At 36.3% G+C, this 20,609-nt stretch overlaps 1 protein-coding gene across 4 annotated transcripts in view; it reads left to right on the top strand.

Annotated features, from left to right (window-relative positions):
* Positions 1-20,609, top strand: part of CDH12 (cadherin 12) — a 583,296-nt gene that overhangs the window by 396,908 nt on the left and 165,779 nt on the right. For all 4 annotated transcript variants that reach the window (XM_074897855.1, XM_074897854.1, XM_074897853.1 and 1 more), the window contains one exon: positions 14,371-14,786. In XM_074897855.1, coding sequence (XP_074753956.1) covers positions 14,556-14,786 — 231 coding nt within the window. In that variant the 5' untranslated portion in view covers positions 14,371-14,555. The remainder of the gene's footprint in view (positions 1-14,370; positions 14,787-20,609) is intronic.

Raw genomic sequence — 20,609 nt, 5'->3', positions numbered from 1 at the left:
GTTCCATTATGTTTTGTGTGCAAAACCAAAGGAGTAGTAAAGCCAGTAACAAGTGACATAATCTCAAAAGTAAAACTTTATTCCATTTCTAAGTTGCAAGGTTTGGGTTTTAATGTTCTTTAGTGCCACAAACCATATAAAAATGTGTATGTGTATCAAAAGGGGTAAAAACAAAGAATTGTTTTAGATCTTTTTGAAATGGAAAGTAAGATTCTTTCTGGGGATAAACCCTCCCAGGAATTTCAAAAGCTCTAACATCAGAGCAAATTTTAGCTAAAGTGAGGCAAAGTCATAAAAGCAGTTCAGCTGGAATTTCTCTAAGCAATAAGCTTTTACTGCCTTTACATATTATCAATTGCTTTTAACCCCTTACTAACACCCAGCAAAGCGAATACTTGGTTTTATGATAAATTAAATTGTTTACTTTATATTTCTGAATAATCTGTCATAAAATATGAGAAATAATTTTACCATGTCTGTTAGAAAAAGGCAGGAAACTGAGTACCTTTTTAAGGAATATTGGAGATATAAATGAATTAATGTACAGATATATTTTATAAAGCTTACTATGCCAGTCCTTTACTTACACATGAATAGTATCCAGATGTCCTGATCCAATATCAGGGAGGGTTCTTAAACAACCCCAAGAGTGAGATTAAGACACAGACGAGGTCAGATGCCATACAACCTTGTGAACTTTGTTTCCTGTAACAACTGATAATAGTGATAGGACAGAGAGAAGAAGAAAGAAAAATTCAGAATACCTAAGCAAGCAAATGAAATAGATGCAGCAAGATTAGTTATCACCACCACAAATCCAGCAGGGTCCTGTTGGGTTGGTCTTGTTGCAGGTGATGGGGGATCCCTGCAGGTGATGGGGAATCCCGTGAGAGAAGAGTACACAGTCCTTTTGTCATCCCAGTCCCCACAATCAGTCTGCCCATTTCCATGGATCTTATCATATTCGCCGCCCTCTGTTCCTTCATATGCGTATGCCCAGGTGTTCATGGTGATTGTACTGGGCCGGGGGTGTGGGGGTGTGTGTGTGTGTGTGTCAGCCAGCGATGCCTTCAGCCTCCGCACGTACTCCTCATCCCAGTTTCTTCCCCCGGCCCTGCGTGCAAGTGCAGCTTGGTAGATGTTACAAAAGTGGTCGTTGTTCCAACTCCCAGCATACACTGTGGGTTTATCAGGGGTATTTTTGTCCTCTTCAGGGCATACTTTTTCATGGCAATGGGGTATTGAGACCTAGTTTAGGAAGTGATGCAGTGCTGATACAGTCCCACAGTCTTACACCACCCTGCAGCTCAGGAGATGGTAATGGCGCAACAACAGTGCCGAGACAAAACAGCTGACGCAGTCCCTTACACCAGATAACAATTGTGTCACCAAACCAAGTTTTTTTATTATGTTTATGATAAAGTATGGCCCTAAAGCATTAAAGTTTAGATCTGTATATGAAAAAAATGTATTTTTCATAGAAATATTTTAGGTATCATAGGTGAGCTAATCTTTTTATTCACTAGACTAAAATGTTGTGTTCCAAATAGCATTTATTTAGTGAATTTAATCTCTATTAAGTATCTGCATGTTTATGGCTATTAATTTGTAAGTCTTCAGAATATGGAGCATATCTTGTTCCTTGAAAACATACTAAGTATTTCACTAGGCACTTGAAGTCTGCAGTGGCTCCAAAAAATCAAACTACTTTATTTAGAAGCATAGAACATACACCTATATTTTGGTCTCCTATGTTAACAAATGCAACTACTAGTAATAATAAATAGAGGCTAATGAATTTATAAAGAAGGAATTGGGAAATTAATTGAAAAGTAACCTATAGCCATCTCTAATATTCCTTGGGACTTTCAAAGACTCCTTTCTTCAGAGGAAGAAAAGAGGGTTTGACAAATGAGAGAGTTTTGTCTCATGGCTTGGCATGAACAACAAAAGCTATCTTCATGAAGATACTTGGTCATAGTGCTTGACGGGTGAGGCTTTGAAACTCCAGAAAACCAGGGAAGTACCTGCTGTTAATGAATGGAGCGTGGAAGATTTACCCTTAGTGGAGGAAGACCAGGTTGGGAGCACTTTAACAATCTGTACATACACAAGTCCATGGGGCCTGATGGGTTGCATCTATGAATGTGGAGGGAGCTGGCTGATGTAATTGCAAGGCTACGCTCACTTATCTTTGAAAAGTCGTGACAGTCAAGAGACATTCCCAAGGATTGGGGGACAGCAAATGTCATCTGTATTTTCAAGACGGTCAAGAAGGAAGATCTGGGGAACTACAGGCCAGTCAGCCTCACCTAAGTCCCTGGGAAAGTAATGAAGTCCTGGAAACCATTTCCATGGAGGACAAGAAAGTAGCTGAGAGTAGTCAGTATGGATTTACAAAGGAGAAATTATGCTTAACCAATCTGGTAGCCTTCTATAATGAGGTGACTAGCTTAGTGCATGAGGGAGGAGCAGTGGATGTTTACCTTGACTTTAAAACAGCTTTTTACGCTGTCTGTCAAACATTCTCATAGAGAAGCTGATGAAGTACTGATTAGACAAGTGGACAGTAAGGTGGATTAAAAACTTGCAGAATGACCAGGCCACTGGAACAGGTTGCCCAGAGAGGTTGTGGAGTCTCCATCTGTGGAGAGATTCAGAACCTGACTGGACAGGTTCTGGGCAACTTGCTGTAGCTGACCCTGACTGAGCTGGGAGGTTGGACTAGATGCACTCCAGAAGTCCCTTCCAACTTAAACCATTCTGTGTTTCTGTGATGAGTGGAACCACACATGGAGTCACAGCTGACCACATGCCAGAAGTTACATGGGAAGAAGTATATGTTTATTTCCACCAAAGCAATAGCTCCCTCTAAGGCTTTTCCGTGCAGATTATTAGCATTCCTTTTAGCTGTCTTTAGGCCAGTGCTCCATTTCTACCCGGACAACATCTGTGTATCTCTTTGGGCTGTGTCCTCTAGTAAGGTTAATTCACTCATTTTAGTGAAGTATTTGATTTAGGTTGCTTCAGACTAAGCGTGTCAATCTTTCTACCTTGAGGCCTGAAGGTATTTTTTAGTACAATAGGACTGTGCCCTTAGTGATTACAATGTTTCTGATTTATTGACTGCAATCTATAATACTGCAGGTATGACATTATCCTCTCCCCATAATGCTGTTCTTTGTGAGTTCAGCTGAGGTGCAATTTCATCAGGGACTATTTCAGCATTTTGTTTCACTGAGCTTAACCTTAAAAAGGCATTATTGATTTCCTATCTAAACCACAGTTTTGCAAACTGCAGTAACTAGACAAATTTATGCTTATTATAAAAAATAAAATAAATATATGCAATAAACAAGCTGCTCATTACATGTCTTGAACTAAGTTATGTAAGTCATAAACCACCTATCCACTATACAGTTGAATTTTTACTGTAGCATGGAGAGAGAGCTCAGACAAATGTAAGGGAAAAACTTTGCTTAAATTGCAAATACAAAAAAAAAGCAAACCACTTCTTTATGAAGACTGAGGGTATTGGGTGTAATAGGGTCTAAAAATATGTGTTTTATTATCATTAATACTGTTTTTTCTGACTACTAAAATAAAACAAGATATTAGGTGAAAAGCTTAATAAGATCATATGATTTCTGTTCTGTTGTAAGTTAAATCAGGGGTAACTGAAAGTGGCTTATGGCTCTTTATGGACATTTCTGTTTCAAAAAAAAAAAGTGGTTTTGAAATCAGAAATAAGCTTTCAGAGTTTGATGAGACTTTGCATTTCCCATTTAAAGTTGTCAATTTCCTTCTTTCTTTTTGTTTGTAATGCTGGAAGGTGGGGCATGTATATACAAACAACAAAACAGTGACAAAAGAATACTTGCCTTTAATGTATTAAATTAAGCCAGATACTTACATGACTGAAACTACTAAAATATATTCACACCAGTTGACAGAGGCGAGCCATATAGAAAAATGAGGTCCAGTAATTTATGTTGCTGAGTGTGATTGTTATACAGATGACAAGACCTGTTCTCTTTTAATATATTATTTTCTTGTCTTTTTAATTTAAAATTTAGAAGGGCAGGAAAGAATCTGAAAGGAAAATTATTTTCAAATGAGATTTGCATTCATTTCTCTGGACAAGACAGATAAGGCTGCAGTAGTAAGTGTCACCGAAATGAGCTCTCTATTTTCTCCTGTACCACCTCATCTATTGTCTGTGTTGGGCCATAACTGCTAAAATTCACAGTAGGTATGTGTTATAAAATTAATCAGTTAATTAGTCTTGAATTTGAGACATGAACAGTTGCACACGAGAGACATGAGGATTTACAAAGATGAAACGCAAGAATATTGGGTGTGGTTGCTTTTAACATCTCTGAGTTTAATCGTTGACTTAGGTTGGGAACATTTATTTCCACATTAACTGGAGGGTGGAAGATTTCTTCAGGAGAGACTAGCTATTCACAAACATCTCTGATATTTGATGAGTTTTCATGAAACGCATCTGGTTCTGAAAAACAAAAGATAGATGAGTATTAATTTGTCTGAAGTTATTTATAGATGGCTGTACTCTTTACTTCGAATAGGTGTTGTCAGTGTTAACTACAGCCTGCTTCAGTTGTTGAGATGACCTTATATTCCCATGCTGTAATGGTGGGCAAAACAAAGAAAACTGTTTTAAAGAATAGAAATAGAAACCCTAGAGTTAGTATTTCTGATGTTTTAAAACATATGATTTTTTTTTCTTTGTTAGTTCATCAGTGATCACAAAAAAGCCATAAGCTCATTACAACTGCCAGTCCTAACAGCATATGTATGTAGGGCGAGAAAACTCACTCAAAATGAGTTGTGAAAAGAGATATATTACTAATCATAAGAGTTATTTATTATTGAGCATTAGAGTAAGCCCAGTGTAAACTAGGTGATTCCAGAATATTGAGATGCCTTAGCTGAATGTTCTCACAGTTAAGAAAATTGATGGATTTTCTCTCAGTCCTCTTGTCTCTGGGACTACTTGTTAATATTAATGAAATTAATGGCTTGAAATTTGTTGGGCAAAACTGCTGTCGTTTTTTCCTAAGGAGGCTACCATTCTCTCAAATTAGATAATTCAGTACTGTTAACACAAATGTATTAACCTTTCAGAAGACCAAAAAATGTAAGAGTTGGGCTGAAAGCACAAGTTGAGCTATAGATTTCCATAATCCATTTCCATATTATGGAAAGGAATATTAAGGATTAAATACTTCTTAATACTATGGTGAGAGAGACACATTTAAATATATTTTATCCAAATTGCAATAATTGGCAATAGGTGACGCGTATTTTCAAGTGTCTAAGGTTATACACCAAGTTTGTATTAAGCAATAATTGTGCCATTATATACGCAATACAAAAACAAATGCCTGCAAGGATTATTTTTAAAATATCTATCGTTGAGTTAGTTTTGTAATTTAGTATATTTATGTAATCCTTCTAATGTAAGAAACTATAATAGATTGTATCAAATTTATTATACTCAGAGTCTGACCAATAGCAGAAAGTCTTTTAATAATGGGATCTTAACTAAAGTATGTCTGCAGTATTAAGTAATGGATAGAATTCTTTACAGGTTGGAAAAAACATAAATACCCTAAGGAATAATATAATTGTATGTTATAGACACCATTAAAATGTTCTCACATTCATTTCAGTATTCTGTGTTAGTTACAAAATTATAAATATATTTGAGTTGCAGCCTGAGATTCGACAATTCTTCCTTTACATATATTGCTAATGTATTGAAAGGTTTTTATTTGTTTGCCTTTTTCTCCTTTCCCCCATCTCAATGTATTCATTCAAAAAAACATAGGACAGTAGAATGAAGGATGATTTCGTGATTGTCCATGCTTTAGCATTGACATTCACATTTTCCTACCAGAAATGAAAGTGTTTATAATTTATCAAAAATAAAAATTCTAGATCATTGACAAAGAAGGAATAGCTTCACCATAGTACTTTTCTGAGACAAGACCAACATAACATGATACAAGACAGAATAAAAATAAAATTTATAATGTTACTTCATCATCTGGCTGTCTTCCTAAAGTAAAAGAAACTTTGTGCTATTCTGAGGCATTTTGTTTCTTAATTTTAACTAATGATTAATCTGTAGAGCTGCGTTATATAATTACAGAGTAGTACTGTCCTGGATTTGAATCCCATCAAAATAAACATTAATTTTTAACCTGTAGTGAAAATTTTATTTTACCTGGGTTAATTTTCAAGAGTTCAGTTAACCGTGGACCCTTGTGCATTGACTGATGTATTTTCAGTTTTATAATGAAAGTTTCGGTCTCTTTTTTCTAACAATTATTTCCCTGATATTCTTATGCATGTTTGTGAGTTAGACATGATAATTTCCCATGTAGAGAATGATGTCTCAGTAGCTTGTATTTAAGTCATAAATGATCTCCTGTAAGTATTGCTAATGATGACAAAGCTGACACAATATGTATAAATACTTGCATACAGAAACAGTTTATTGTTTTGCACTCACACCAAATATTTTTAGATTGCTTTTTTCATTATTTTTTCTATAACACTCAGCACTGTACAGCTACTTTTTTTTTAGAAGCATATATCATCTGATTTTGTTATGTTACCAAACTCTCTTTAAGTAATCACTTTTTTATATGCTGGAAAGTCAATTATTAAAGCATGTCTGTGGAGCTATAATACTTTTATTATTGCAGTGCTTAGAAATGCCATCCATAATTAGACTCGTCTCCAATGTTAGACATGTCATAAATATGTTTATTGGATACTGGTATAGTGTATCACATGTTTTTTGTGCTATAATATATCTTTGTGGCAACCTTCCTATGAATGTGCTACAAGGGCAGTTATACTGGAAGATCAGGGACATCATTCTTGTCACACTTTGGTTTTATGCCACTAAAAACTTAATAGAGTATTCCAGATTCATATTAGTGTCACTCCTGATATCTATAGGCTTAACTGGCATTAGAATTGAACTTTTAGCTCAGTATAGAAAATACAACTCTGCAAATAACCATTGATTAGAAAGAGGGTGTGTCTTTGCCAGTCAAATCCAAGAATCATAGCCTTAATCAAACTCATATTTTTCTTGCCAAGTAAAATAATTAGTAGCTTTATATCAAGCAAAATATTTGACATGAAATATTAGGATTTGGGAGCTTTTGTAAAAGAATTTAACAAAAAGAGACCTGAAGTCATCACTGCAGGAGAAAGGCTGTCATCCGCTTGTTGTGTTCAGTTGGTACAGTTCTCCTCCAGATGATGACATATATCTTCCAGAAATACCAAGATGCATGTTCCATTTGTGCATTTTCTACCCATATTTCTCACATTTTATCTGAGTGCTCTCATCACTAAGCTACAGAATATTTGGCGTTGGCACAGGGTATTGGGTTTCTGTTCCTCCTTTTCATCATCAACTTCATATAAACAACCACTGAGATTCAGGTGCTTAACTTCAAGTGGGGTCAATTTATATAGCTAGACAGCCACTCTAGGTTTCTGTGCTGGTTTTGACTGGGATAGGGTTAATTTTCTTCATAGTAGCTACTATGGGGCTGTGTTTTGGATTTGTGATGGAAACAGTGTTGATAATTCAGGGATGTTTTAGTTACTGCTGAGCAGTGCTTACACAGAGTCAATGCCTTTTCTGCTTCTCACCCCACCCCACCACCGAGTAGGCTGGGGGTGCACAAGAAGCTGGGAGGGGACACAGATAGGACAGCTGACCTCAACTGATCAAAAGGATATTCCACACCATATGATGTCATGCTCAGCAATAAAACTATGGGGAAGGTTGGCTGGGAGTCTGCTGCTCAGGGATTGGCTGGGCATCGGTTGGTTTTGGCTGGGCATCGGCAATTGTTTTTGTTTGCATCACTTGTCTTTCTTGGGTTTTATTTCTCTCTGCTATTTTCCTCTTAATTACTATTATTACTATTCTTGTTATTATTGCTATTATTATTATATTTTAGTTCAGTTATTAAGCTGTCCTTATCTCAACCCATGAGTTTTCTCACTTTTACACTTCCCCCCATCCTGCTGGAGGGGAGTGAGCAAGCAGCTGTGTGGTGCTTAGTTGCCAGCTGGGGTTAAACCACAACAGTTTCTAGACTGTTGTCCCACACAAAGGCAGATAAAGGAGTAACTGATTTGGATCATGTTAAGACTCCAGTAAATTGAATGTTTTCTTAGTAGGTAGAAACACTGATTATTTTTTTCTGCCCCATGAGAGTTACTTGGCATGGATTCCAGATATTACACTTGCCAAATGGGTTTTGTGGCTGCAGAGGTAGGACTTGCTCAATCACTCTGTTGAAACTCTTCTGACTTTTAGGATGGATTGAGAATTACTCTCCTTGGTAGTTTGAGGTTTCTAATCTGTTCACTTGTAATCTCCCTCCTAACCCCTATTTTTACCACATAGTATCTAGACTAATTAAAAAAGACATGGTGGAAAAAACTGTGGGAAAAAGGAAGAATTACTATTTTTCCAAAGTGTCTAGATAGGCTGTGAATCTCAAGAAACTCAAACTCAGAGAGTTATGGACATCGAGAGTCTAATCAAATGGGAACTCTTTAACTACCTTTGAGAATATCAGCCTAACTGATTTACCTAAGGTCAGAGAAAGAAAACATATCAAGGTGAGAGATGAACTGATGTTCTCCATATCCTTTAACTGTTCCTTTAACCACAAGATATATCATCTCAAATACTTCAGCAGTTAATTTTAATAGATACTGTCAGCATAGGCTCTTTTTTTCTGTTGCATTTTCTTATTTCAGGATATCTCAGAGAAGTGAGGTTAGATGGTCAGCTATTACAGCATATCCACAGTTATAGATTTTAGCTGGCTTTCCATCTGGCATAGATCAACCATTTTACAGTACTGCCAAGTTTTTTCGAAGCTCTTTACGGGTAGAAAGATGGTTGCTCTACATTAGTTGTTGTTTCACATAAGCAAAAGCTATACTGATAGATTTATGATGAAGGTGGCTGCAGAAACATTCCCAGCATTAGTGCATAATTGATATTTTGTCAGTAAGCAATTTGCCTCCATTCATGGAGGTGCAATTGTCAGCTTTGCTGGACTGAAGACAGTTTTGAGTGCTTCATGGAGCTTTAGTATTTCTTGCTTGTCTGCATGTGACAGTAGAGCATCTGCAGTCTGATCCAAGTAGTTACTTCACACAGATATGCAATGGTTTGGACTGGGATAGAGTTAATTTTCTTCACGGTAGCTAGTATGGGGCTGTGTTTTGGATTGGTGATGGAAACACTGTTGATAACACAGGGATGTTTTAGTTACTGCTGAGCAGAGCTTATACAGAGTCAAGGCCTTTTCTGCTTCTCACACCACCCCAGCAGTGAGTAGGCTGGGGGTGCACAAGAAGCTGGGAGGGGATGCAGCTGGGACAACTGATCCCAACTGACCAAAGGGATATTCCATACCATATGACATTGTGCTCAGCAATAAAACTGGGGAGCGAGAAGGAGGAAAGAGGGAGTGTCTTGGAGTTACGGCGTTTGTCTTCCCAAGTAACAGTTTCATGTGATAAAGCCCTCCTTACCTGTGGATGGCTAGACTGCCGATGGGAAATACTGAATGAACTTCTTTTGCTTTGCTTGCATATGCAGCTTTTGCTTTCCCTATTAAATTGTTTTATCTCAACCTATGAGTTTTCTCACTTTTACCCTTCTGATTCTCTTCCTCATTCCACCACAGTGGGAGTGGAGCGTGCATCTGGGTGGGGCTGAGCTGGGTGCTGGGATTAAACCATGACAAGATCAAATATCATTTAGTGATTCCTTTTAAAGACTTATCTAAATCAGGCTTTATGTGCATACTAGTGATTGTAGAGGATGTTAAGGTGTCCTCTCTAGAAGGGATAACCTTTTCCAGGCTTGGTGAGGTGATTTGTATCTGCAGTGCCACAGCTCCCTTTGATTAAGAGTTATTGCAGCAGTAAAGGCATGCATCAGTTTAGCTATTCTGAAAGCATTTTTTTGCTCAGGCTGTTTATATTAATGGCAGTATAACCCAGGTGAGTATCAGAATTCTTGCAGAAGCACCATTTGTACTGTATGTTGTTATTCTCAATGAATAATCTTAGTAGTAATATTTAATTAATTATTTGCATTTCATGAGCATGTGTGGGGGTAAGTTCATACAGGCTTCCCCTCTGTAGCTCTCATTATGGGTTAAGTATGTCATGCATAATGGTACTTAAATCCATACAAAATAGTCTGAAGAAATTACTAGCAACAACTTATATTGGAAAAAAGCAAGATCCAAGAAAAATTTGGCCTTCTGTACTTTCATATTGTATGAGGAAGAGATACATTGAGGGTGCATGTCTGTGCACAATTCTCCTACCAGTTAAGTATCTCTACATGAGCATCAGAGGAAGTCATTCCTTAAAAAATTTAGGACATATAGTACCTTCCTTATGGCTAAATGTTCTGGTTGGGTTTCTAAATCCTCATCTCCTAACCCTAATTGCAGTTTTCCAGACAGAGGTATATAAGGGTGCTAGATTTAAACATCTAATGAGCATATGACAACGTAAAAGCACCAAAACAGGTTTAGGCATCCTGACTGGAAGAATAACACATAGCTTAAAAAGAAAATGCAAAACAATAAACACTGACTAAAAGAAATATCAGTCTTAGCCTTTGAATTTCTGTACAAGTTGCAGCTGTGTTATTAAATATATTCTATCAGGCCACTTCCACTACGCTTCCTACAAAGCCAGCAATGAAATGCTGGGAAAGAAGAGGCGGCAGGGAGAGACCCTCTGCCTCAGCTTCCTACTGTTGAAGTGTTACACAGCATCAAGATTCAGCAGTTTTCTTGAGTGCCAGAGTACTGGACTCTCAATTATTGGCCTTTCAACTGCTGAGCTTTAAATTAAAAAAGAAGAAAATTCTTCATGGTGAACTCTTTTGCAGCTGATGAGGGAGTCTGTGCTGCAATCCTGTACTGCAACACCTATTAGCCTCCCATTTTTCTCTGAGCCTCCCATTCATCAGCTGTAGGGAATGAAGCAAGTGCTGGCATTGCTCTTTCTTGACTCCACAGCACGCATTCTGGAAGGCAGTGTGGGAGATTGACAGAGAAGGGGTTAAAGTGCTCTGTGTTTTGCACTTGGTTACTAACCTTCCAGCCAAGGGGGAATTGTTCTCTTTTCATTGAAGTCCTTCAATCTCTTTTAGTTACTTTTGGTGCTGTATAACATTTTAAAAGCTCCCTGACTGACAGACGTGGCCGGAGGCAAAGCTCTGCTGGGAGAACTGTAATGTAGAGAGCCTCCTCAGCAAAGAGCAGTGGTATAGCTGTTAAATTGAATACAGCATGATTTTGGGGGTTGTGAAGCAATGCAGACTACCCCACCACATTTTTATGTTGTTTATTTCCAGTTCCCATCTATGGCTGCACAGTTCAAAAGGATACTTTGAGTTCTTCGTTTGTTTTGATTTTTTTGTTATGTTTCATAGTTAAGATGATTTTGCTGTAGAAACTAGGCCTGCACCCTGTGACCATGGATCAGGAGAGTATCAGGAATTTGGAAGTCTTGGAACTGAATTATGGATGAACACGGTCTGAACCTGATAGATACCACTGAATGCATTGAAAGGAGAAGCACAAAAAGTCATGTGTATTGTTAAATAAAAAAACCCTGCCAATAGAAATACATACCAAGTATAATAATATTGAGTACAGTTCTCTAGTGTGGTAGGGTCTTGTCTTAGTTTCTTTGCTGGAATAAAATCCATAAAATACAAATGATAATTCAGGTGGGAAGTTTGTGCCTGTTTTACCTAGGGATAATTTGCTCTAGATGGAAAAAATTGAACTGTCATGAGCACAACTTAGAAAACTTTTTTTTTTTTTTTTAAATAGATCATGAGCAGATAGTTCCTCCCTCATTTTTAATCCTTTCTGAAGGTAGAATTAAAACACTCACTTGCACTATATACCTTTTCACTACATTTTTTATTTTCTTTATTAAGACCTAAGACATAGCTTTTCTAATCAGGACAGAAAAATCTTACTTTAAACTTAGAATAGAAAGTGCTGTTATTTTTCTAGGATTATTTTTATCTTCTTCAAAATGTGTTAGGTTTTCCAGGCTCCCAATTGCAAATCCTTTCTATTCAGATACTTCAGCATGTACCTAAGAAATTAAAATTTCTACGTTATTTATTGTTATGGATAGTTATAATATTATTCAGAAGAAAAATATAACCTTTGACAGTGTTTGAAAACTAAAATTATATATGGCTAGGTACTTTACTGTTTCTTCTTTTCTGAGGTCCATATTGTGTCATTGATTTTTTTAAGCAGAACTCTTCATTGATTTGGTAGAAACTTCTGTTTAAAAATCAATGACACAATATGTCCCTAACTAAGTGGTGAATTCCACAGTGATATAAATTGTATTTTTGTTTTTAAAATGTAAAATGCATCCATCTTTAAATCATCAAGCAGTATTTCTTGTACCTGACAACCAGCAGACTATAGAGTAGGCTGACACTTCATTTCTAGGTTGTAGATCTTAATGAGAAAAGATTATTAATTGATTCTTATCTTCAATCCATAGTGGGATTTAAAATTTGTTAGCATAGAGCTGTGGTTTATGGAAATGTTAGTTGTCAGAAAACAACTTTGATCCCCTTCTATTCAAGTTAGTGCAACATGCAGCCTGCCAGTCATACGCCCCTAATGAAGAAGAGCTATGGAAGGGAAAGTGTATTTGTTAAACAGATGTCCTGGGCCTTATGGAAGTGTGACAGTTCATTTATAACACCTTCATCAGGGCCAGCATAGGCAACGATAGCTTCATGGAATCCATTAATTCATTCTATTAAAAGAAAGATCAATAGCTTGGAAGCATGGGGGAAAATAAACGCTAAAGTCTTCATGTTGCCTCAGTACTTACTGCAGCTGACCTGAAAATGAATGTAGATGTTGTGATATTGTTTATTGTCTAATTCTAAATTCCAGAATAGCTCCATTTGTTTCAGCATGGATTCCATAGATTTAGCAGTCTTCACGGTGTCTTTATTGATGGCTAGGTCACAGCATTTTTAGATAGTGTGAGTGCTCATTTTCACCAGATTTTATTGCTGCTGAATTTGGCATAAAGTTTCAAATGACAGCTAGAGCTACATTTTATTAAACTTGTTTCATATTCCATAATTTTTAAATATTTACATCCCTAATATTTAAATATTAAGATCCTTTAGCACTGTCATTTTTTTAATTGTAGATAATGAATCAGAACATACCATAAATACAAAAAGAAAGGATGTCTGTTAATTATACTGTGGCTAGAAAACAGTATATTTTCCTGTCTTTATGTTAAAATGGTCTGTACTGGTATAAGCAGAGCAATGTGAGAGAATAACAATTCCTTTAGGTTGTTTTTTTTTTTTCTCCTTGTTTGCTGATGGCAGTTGGCTGCTACAAGAATCGCCAGAGTTTTAGTTGTCACCTTGATGTGATAGTTCTGTCTCAGCCCCGTAGTTAGTTAGCACTGATTTATTTTTAATCTGTGTACCTGTCATTTGTCAGTGTAAATGACTGTCACTTAGCTTACTTCTGTGTTGTTTCATTTTCTACACTGACTGCAGTTCTCACATTTTCGCCGTGTATCAGGCCTGCATTTTTTAATGTACTTTACAGTAGACCTGAAGAATAACACAACTATCATTTTGATACAAGGCTTGTTGTGAGAAGAGAATATCAGTCATAGACTTCATATTGTGTGTTGACAGCTTTGTGGCATTTAGCTGGATGGGCACTATTTCCCATTTTTTAATTTTCCATGGAATTCATAAAGTTCATCCTCCAGACTCCAAGTTTCAGTATAAACTTTGTCCAGGTCCACCCAGAGACAGAAGGGGATGCTTCCAACATGCTTTTCTGGCAGAGACAACAAGCAAAGCATTCCTGCTCTGGACAGTAGGATGGAAGAGTGGGTCCTCTCTTCTCCAATATTTTTCGTGTCCATCCAGAATAAATTTTTTTGACATCACTGATGGGTAACAATTTTATCTGATAACTGGGTCATAAAGCAAAAGCTACAGGCTTGTCCTCAGACAGACAAGGGTAATGATAAGCAGATCAAGAATGAACTATTCCTGTAATAACTGTACAATGTTCTAGAGCAGCTCAACACTACAATCAAAATAGCAGTCTTTTAAAACTGTGATTCCTAATTTTTTTCTCTGTCTATAAACTAACTAGGTGTGAGAATTTTGATGAACGCTTCAATGTAATTTTATGTAATTTGATGTTGCCATGTAAATCTCTTTTATAGGTCCCTTTAGATGGAATTTAATGCGGCAAAAGCCTTGTCATCAGAAGGATTAATGCTTGCATTAGCATTTCTGCAGTAAAATCAGAAGCGAAGTGGTGGAGGCCACAGACACCTCAAACCTGGATTCCTCTGCTCTGCATTAAGTGCTGGAGTTTTTATTACTTGCTGTAGGGAAGCTGTTGCCAATGCTTACAAGGAACTGCTTATCCCTGCTTCTCTGGGTCTTGTTTGATGGAGGTCTCCTAACACCACTGCATCCACAACCGCAACAGACTGTAGAAGCAGAGCCAAGAGAAAATGTTGTCCCAGTGTCAGGGAGGAGGTCGTCTGCTCAGCGAGTCAAACGAGGCTGGGTGTGGAATCAATTTTTTGTGCTGGAAGAGTACATGGGCTCCGAACCTCAGTATGTGGGAAAGGTAATTTTTTACTATTTCTTTAAAACTTGAAATGACACAAACAAATAGTAAAATGTGCTATAAATGTTTACCTGTTTCTAGTGGGGCAGTTCTTCTTCAACTGACAGTAGTAGTTCCTACTGTTCATTCCCTTCACCATTCAGCCTCTCATATAGCCACTATAGATGTTACTGTTATTTTTAGTGCACAAGTTTATAACTTTTACTATCTACCTTTGTATGTTTCTCTTATTTCTTTATCCTTGGTTTTGGAATAAAACAACAAAAAAAAGGGAGTTCTGAGGTAAGTGTGGTGTACAACTTACTTTAACTGAATCTACTGTAACGTCATACTTGATTTTTAGCAACAAATGGCAGACTGCTATCAGAGACAAGATTTAAAGCTGAAATCTCTAGCCCAGAATGCACAGTCATTTCTGTGATAGGTATGCTTACTCCAAGTCAGTTTTCAGTCAGTTTTCTGTTAATGAAAATACCTGCTTTTTGCTCTGTTATCTTATGCCTCAGTGTCATTTGCTTTTGTTTCTGATTGTTCAGAATGTTTTCAAGTATTTCTAATATGTTTTACTTCTTCATAATTCAAACTCTTGCATTATAGCTCTGTGTGCAGACACATGCAGAGAATTTATGCAATTCTCTCTCTCATTATATGACCACTGTTTGTGTAATAGGGTATAAGTAATTTGATAGCCAACTGTTCAAGGAGTGTGTGTGAGGGTGAATTCAGATAATAGAGTTTTCAGAAAATAAAGCTGAGAACAAGTTGTGAAAAAAATAATAGCACACTATATAATTGGATGCTATGTGTAATTTTCAGTTTAAGTAAAGGCCCTTACTCAATGAAAATAAGAGGTCAGGGATTCATTTCCTGGGTCTCCAAATGCCACTTCCCTAGACAGTGAAGTTCAAATTCACTTACCATAAAAATGAGGTATCATGCTTCAGTTTTTACTTTCATACCATGTTTTAACCTTTTTTAATGTAAAAGCTGGGAATGTGGGTTTTTTTCCTAAATATAAATAAAATTCACAGAAAATTAATTTTCCTCCTACCCTTCAAGGAAGCTAGTCTAAGTAGAGGATGCATAAATAAAACAGCAAAAGACTACATGTGGTTTACTAGATGATTTGACAAATCAGCCAAAAATGTACTTGGATATTATACATATAGGAATTGATGTTAAACACTAAAAATATTAGTCAAAACAATTTACAAAACAGTATGTTAATAACACAAAGGCAATAAATGAGTTTGTTTTACAGTCTGAAGAGAGGGGGATCACATAATGAAAAACTGCATCTTTGTGATGCTCAATGGATACAAATTACACTTTCTTAGAACACATATCTTTGTTCTGACCACTCGCTAAAGATGCAAACGAGGACTCTAACACTATTGTTGTGCCTTTTAGCGCAGAAGACAGAGATGCTGCACCACTGTAATTCATTAGTCTTTATTCCTTTGTGTGAGGTAGTCTGGATAGTCATTTAGGATCAGCTGCCAAAATAATATTAATTTTGGACAAAATTGACTATTATCTATATAAGCAACTTCAGAACTAATGGGATGTTTTCATTAATAGTAATGCTTATCATTAATTTACATGGCATGGTTTTAACTCTTAAGACTTTTCTGAACTGTTACAAGTTGCAGAAAAGACATTTTCAAAAACGAGGAAAGATCAAATTGCAGTGTAGCACATGCAATAGTGATGTTTCTTGACAGAATATCATATACCACTGTTACTTAATAAATAGATAAAATAGAACATGGAAGGATATTGGTGGTGAAAGGCAAAATAAATTAGGGTGTTTAAGTAGTACCTCAATAACATTGAATCAAAAAACCCGCTTCTAGAATAACGCAATTCATTCCAGATGATCTTTTTTTTCAACAATGTTACTACCTGCTAAGCATCCTTTTGATGTTTATTACAACTCATTTTATCTATATTAACTCTTTCCTTCAATATACCTGATAAAAGAACTTTCCATTTTTTTGGATAGGTCTTCTGTGCCTAATCTCTTTAAAACTAAACAAAACCAAAAAAAAACGAGATAGGCAAGTTAGTGTTTTCTCTTTATTTTCCACAAAGCTCTCAAAGGTGGTAGAGCACTGAATGGGAGAAGTTCTTTACAGAAATTGTGCTTTTAAATCCAGATATTAAAAGCCATGCTTGATATAAATTCAAACCATTGACAACAAACCAAAATACACTCAGTGGTGGCTAATCATTATCTTTGGATCTTATGTAATTTTTAGAAATCACAAAACATTTTTAAGGTGTGACATTTTAGTTCTTGATTGATTGCAAAAATAAATTTGGATTATATTTACCAAAATTTAGCTTTATTCTGAATTGTATGTTTTCAAAGTAATGCTTATTATAATACTACTGTGCTATATTTAAAGTGATATTAATTATATGATAAAGTGCAGATATTTCATGTGACCTGAAATCACAGAGTTTTTATCTTCTTACAGGCATGATAGCCAGACACAATATAGTGATGTGTGCATTGGCATTTATATCACTTATAGAACTGTTGCACTAATAATGTCACAGTAATTTATAACTAGGAGTTTAATGTGTCTATTAAATCAGGTGACAATTTCACTAAACAAGTAGGGATGACTAGTTAATTTTGGAAGCCACCTGTAAGAGAACACGTATTTATAGCAGTAATGTCAGCTGTTATTGGCCGATATGCTTTATTCCTTTTATGTCTGTTTTTAGATGACTATCTTAAGAAGTGTCAGGTTGCAAATCAAAATATAGTTTAGAAACTGATGAGGATTACTCTAGCTCACAGTTAGAGATCTTGAAATAGTGCTTATTTTCGACACATTAAAAATATTTAACCTGAATATTAAATCAATATTTTGAAATCCTCTGCTTGCATAACATGGAAGAATCAAAAATCCACCAGATTACCCAAAATAGCCCCCTTTAGTAAAGATCCATGTAAGCAGACTCAAGCTAAAAAGTAAAATTGGAATACCGTGTTGCCCTGTGACCCATGAAAATTGAAGGAATGCTGGAATACTTGCTGTAAAATAAGGCTTGCTCATGTACTTTGCTGTGTTTTACATGTTTTCCTGCCGCTATGAAGCTCTGAAAGGCCAGGCAAAACAGCACATGTGTGGATTAAAATTTTTAAAGAATCATTATTCTTTTTTTGTGCCAAAACTCAGTCCTCACCGAATGGTAACAGGAATCATCCAAGTATCAGATCCTCAAGGATGGCCATGTCCTGACAGTTTATAACCACCAACAAGGTAGCAGTTTTAATTGCCCTTATGCAAGGGTAGCTCAAGGGGGTGCAACCCCACCAGGACATTATAAATCTTGCTGTAACCTTTCTTTATTGTTGTGTTTCAATAGTGACATGCAGAGGCAGAATAATAAAATGAAAGTTTAAGTGATCAAAATAGACAAGAACAGAATAGGTTCTTCATCATCAAGATAATACTAACAATGATTTTTAGTTGTTATACATGTAGCATGTTTCTATTTATATACGTGTGTCTTAGTGTTTCTAGTGTGTACATGCATTACATCTTTCTTGTGTTGTACACCTCCACAGCTGCTCTTAGTAAGGATTTTTGCTGGTTGTCCTCAAACTTGCAGAGACAGGCATGTTTCAATTTTTACTGAACACAGACTAGGTGCATAGGAAAAGATTCCAAAGTCCTCTTTCAGGTAATGGCCATTTCTCTTCTGTTTTCCAGTGTGCAAAAAACTAAATATTCTCAGCTTGCCAGATATTACCTTGCTAATGAGTAACCTACGTGGTTTGCAACATTTTGTTCTTTAAACTCAGTTATATTATACATGCCCACATGCAAACTACTACAGATTTTTTTTTGTTATGATCTCCACCAGCTGAAAAATGTAAGTCACAACTGCCCTATGGCAGTACAGGGTGCATGTAACAATATGGTATTTTTCATCTGACTCGGTCCTGAGAAAACCTCATCATCTTCAGAGGTTTCCCCATATATCAAGGCAGAAACAGTGCTGATTTGGAGAAAGCAGAGCCCTATATCTGTGACTAGAACAGAGTGCTTTTTTGAAACCCAATAATTTACCCTCTGCATCTGAAATATGAACATAGAATTCATTTATGCATTTTATAGTGGATAGTTTTTAATATAATAGAATGAATGTTGACCACCTTCTATCAGGCTTTAAATCAACACCTCTTTCTGAATGCATGCTCAGATTTTACAGTTGTTTTCCCTCTTGGGTGAATGTCTCAATGACAGGGCAGTCTATGAAGGAAATTTTGCACTGCTTGTGCAAAATCTGTTCTCAGACAAATAGTTTTACAGTGCGGAGGCTATGATTTTGGTCTTATTCACAAGCACTGAATTAACTTGAAAGAAAAAAATAAAATTAAAAAATAAATAAATGCATGCAGTGAATTTGAAAGCTACTGCCCTGTAAAGAAAAGAAAAAAGCTTAAGTCTGTTTATAATTGTACCCTGATCAAACTGATTTTTTAAACAAATTATATTTCTACTAGATTTCTGCTAAAAAGTCACAATAATATTTCATTTAAAGCTGCCATAAGGGGTTTTCCTAGCCTATCAGATTCTGTGCCCACAACTGAAGTAACAGTGTTAGAGAGAGACCAGTATATCATTTCTATCAGACATTTGCACTGTGACATCTTCAAGAAGATGAGAGTTGTTTCAGGGACAGCTACTAGTAATGTGTTAATTGACTCCTATGATGCAGGACATACAGTTAGTAATTTCTGGATTATTTTAATATGAAAGATCTTTCAAAGAGTATTTATAAGAATGAGCTTGTTCAGTACATCTTTAGTCCCCACAGGAATTCATTATACCCACCTCTGTCTGCAGACATCACAGTGAAATTCTTGTTGGACCTTAGTGGTCCTTAGACAATAATTTAAAGCATGGTCAGGCATGATCACCTTAGCCTGGCTTGCTAAACTGACTGACTGAGTTTATATCATGCACATTTTTAGGTAAAAGCATTGTCACAATTTATTACAGGTAAGAAAATTGATGAGGAGAAATGAAATTGTAATAAAAGTGTAAGAGGAATCAGAACCGGGGGCAGAACTCTGGACATAACTTGCTGTGTTAAGCTGAGACCTTTGTCTCTTTACTTATATCTGGCTGGTGAAAAAAGCGATGACTTTAAACGCTTTGCATCCTGTGTATTACACAATGTATGTGGGACACAAAGCAATTTTGACAGCTGCGTGAGAAAGTGCGAGAAGGAAGTGGAACAATGGAAACACAAAACCGCCATGAGCAAGGTAGACTTACATTTAACATTTGCTTTTGCAAGCTTATCTTTTCACAAGGTGTATAAAGAACCAGCTTTATTGTCATGTGTGGTAGAGATTAGCAGCTTACACACAACAGAACATATTGTTTTAGTGGCTTCACTTTTTTATTGATTTAATTAAGTAGCTCATAGCAGGAAAATTAGAAGCAAAATCCTGATAGTAGCAACACTTTTTGCCTGTGGTCCTTACATTCATGAAAAGTATATGAGGTATTTGGAGATGAAACAAAGATAAGAACTATGTTTTCATTGTTTGCATGAGAGAGAGAAAGAGTGAGTTCGGAATGAAGTCAAAATAAAAAAGAAGGATCAGATTCTTGAGCTGTAACCCACATTTTAGGTGATGTAAAAGGTTGTGGTCATTGTTCTGGACTGCTAAGGAGGTCACAAATTGAAATAGTTAAAACTTTAAAACTCAGCAGGATGCATTGCCCGAGAATTCAGTGATCAGTGTAGGAGACTGAAAGCCTGCAGCGTTGATCCTGTTAGCATGAA

Source organism: Athene noctua, chromosome 2 (genome assembly GCF_965140245.1).
Source record: "Athene noctua chromosome 2, bAthNoc1.hap1.1, whole genome shotgun sequence".
In the NCBI taxonomy this organism is placed as follows: domain Eukaryota; kingdom Metazoa; phylum Chordata; class Aves; order Strigiformes; family Strigidae; genus Athene; species Athene noctua.
Note: the sequence above shows the minus strand (reverse complement) of the source record. Positions and strands in the feature narration are given on the sequence as shown.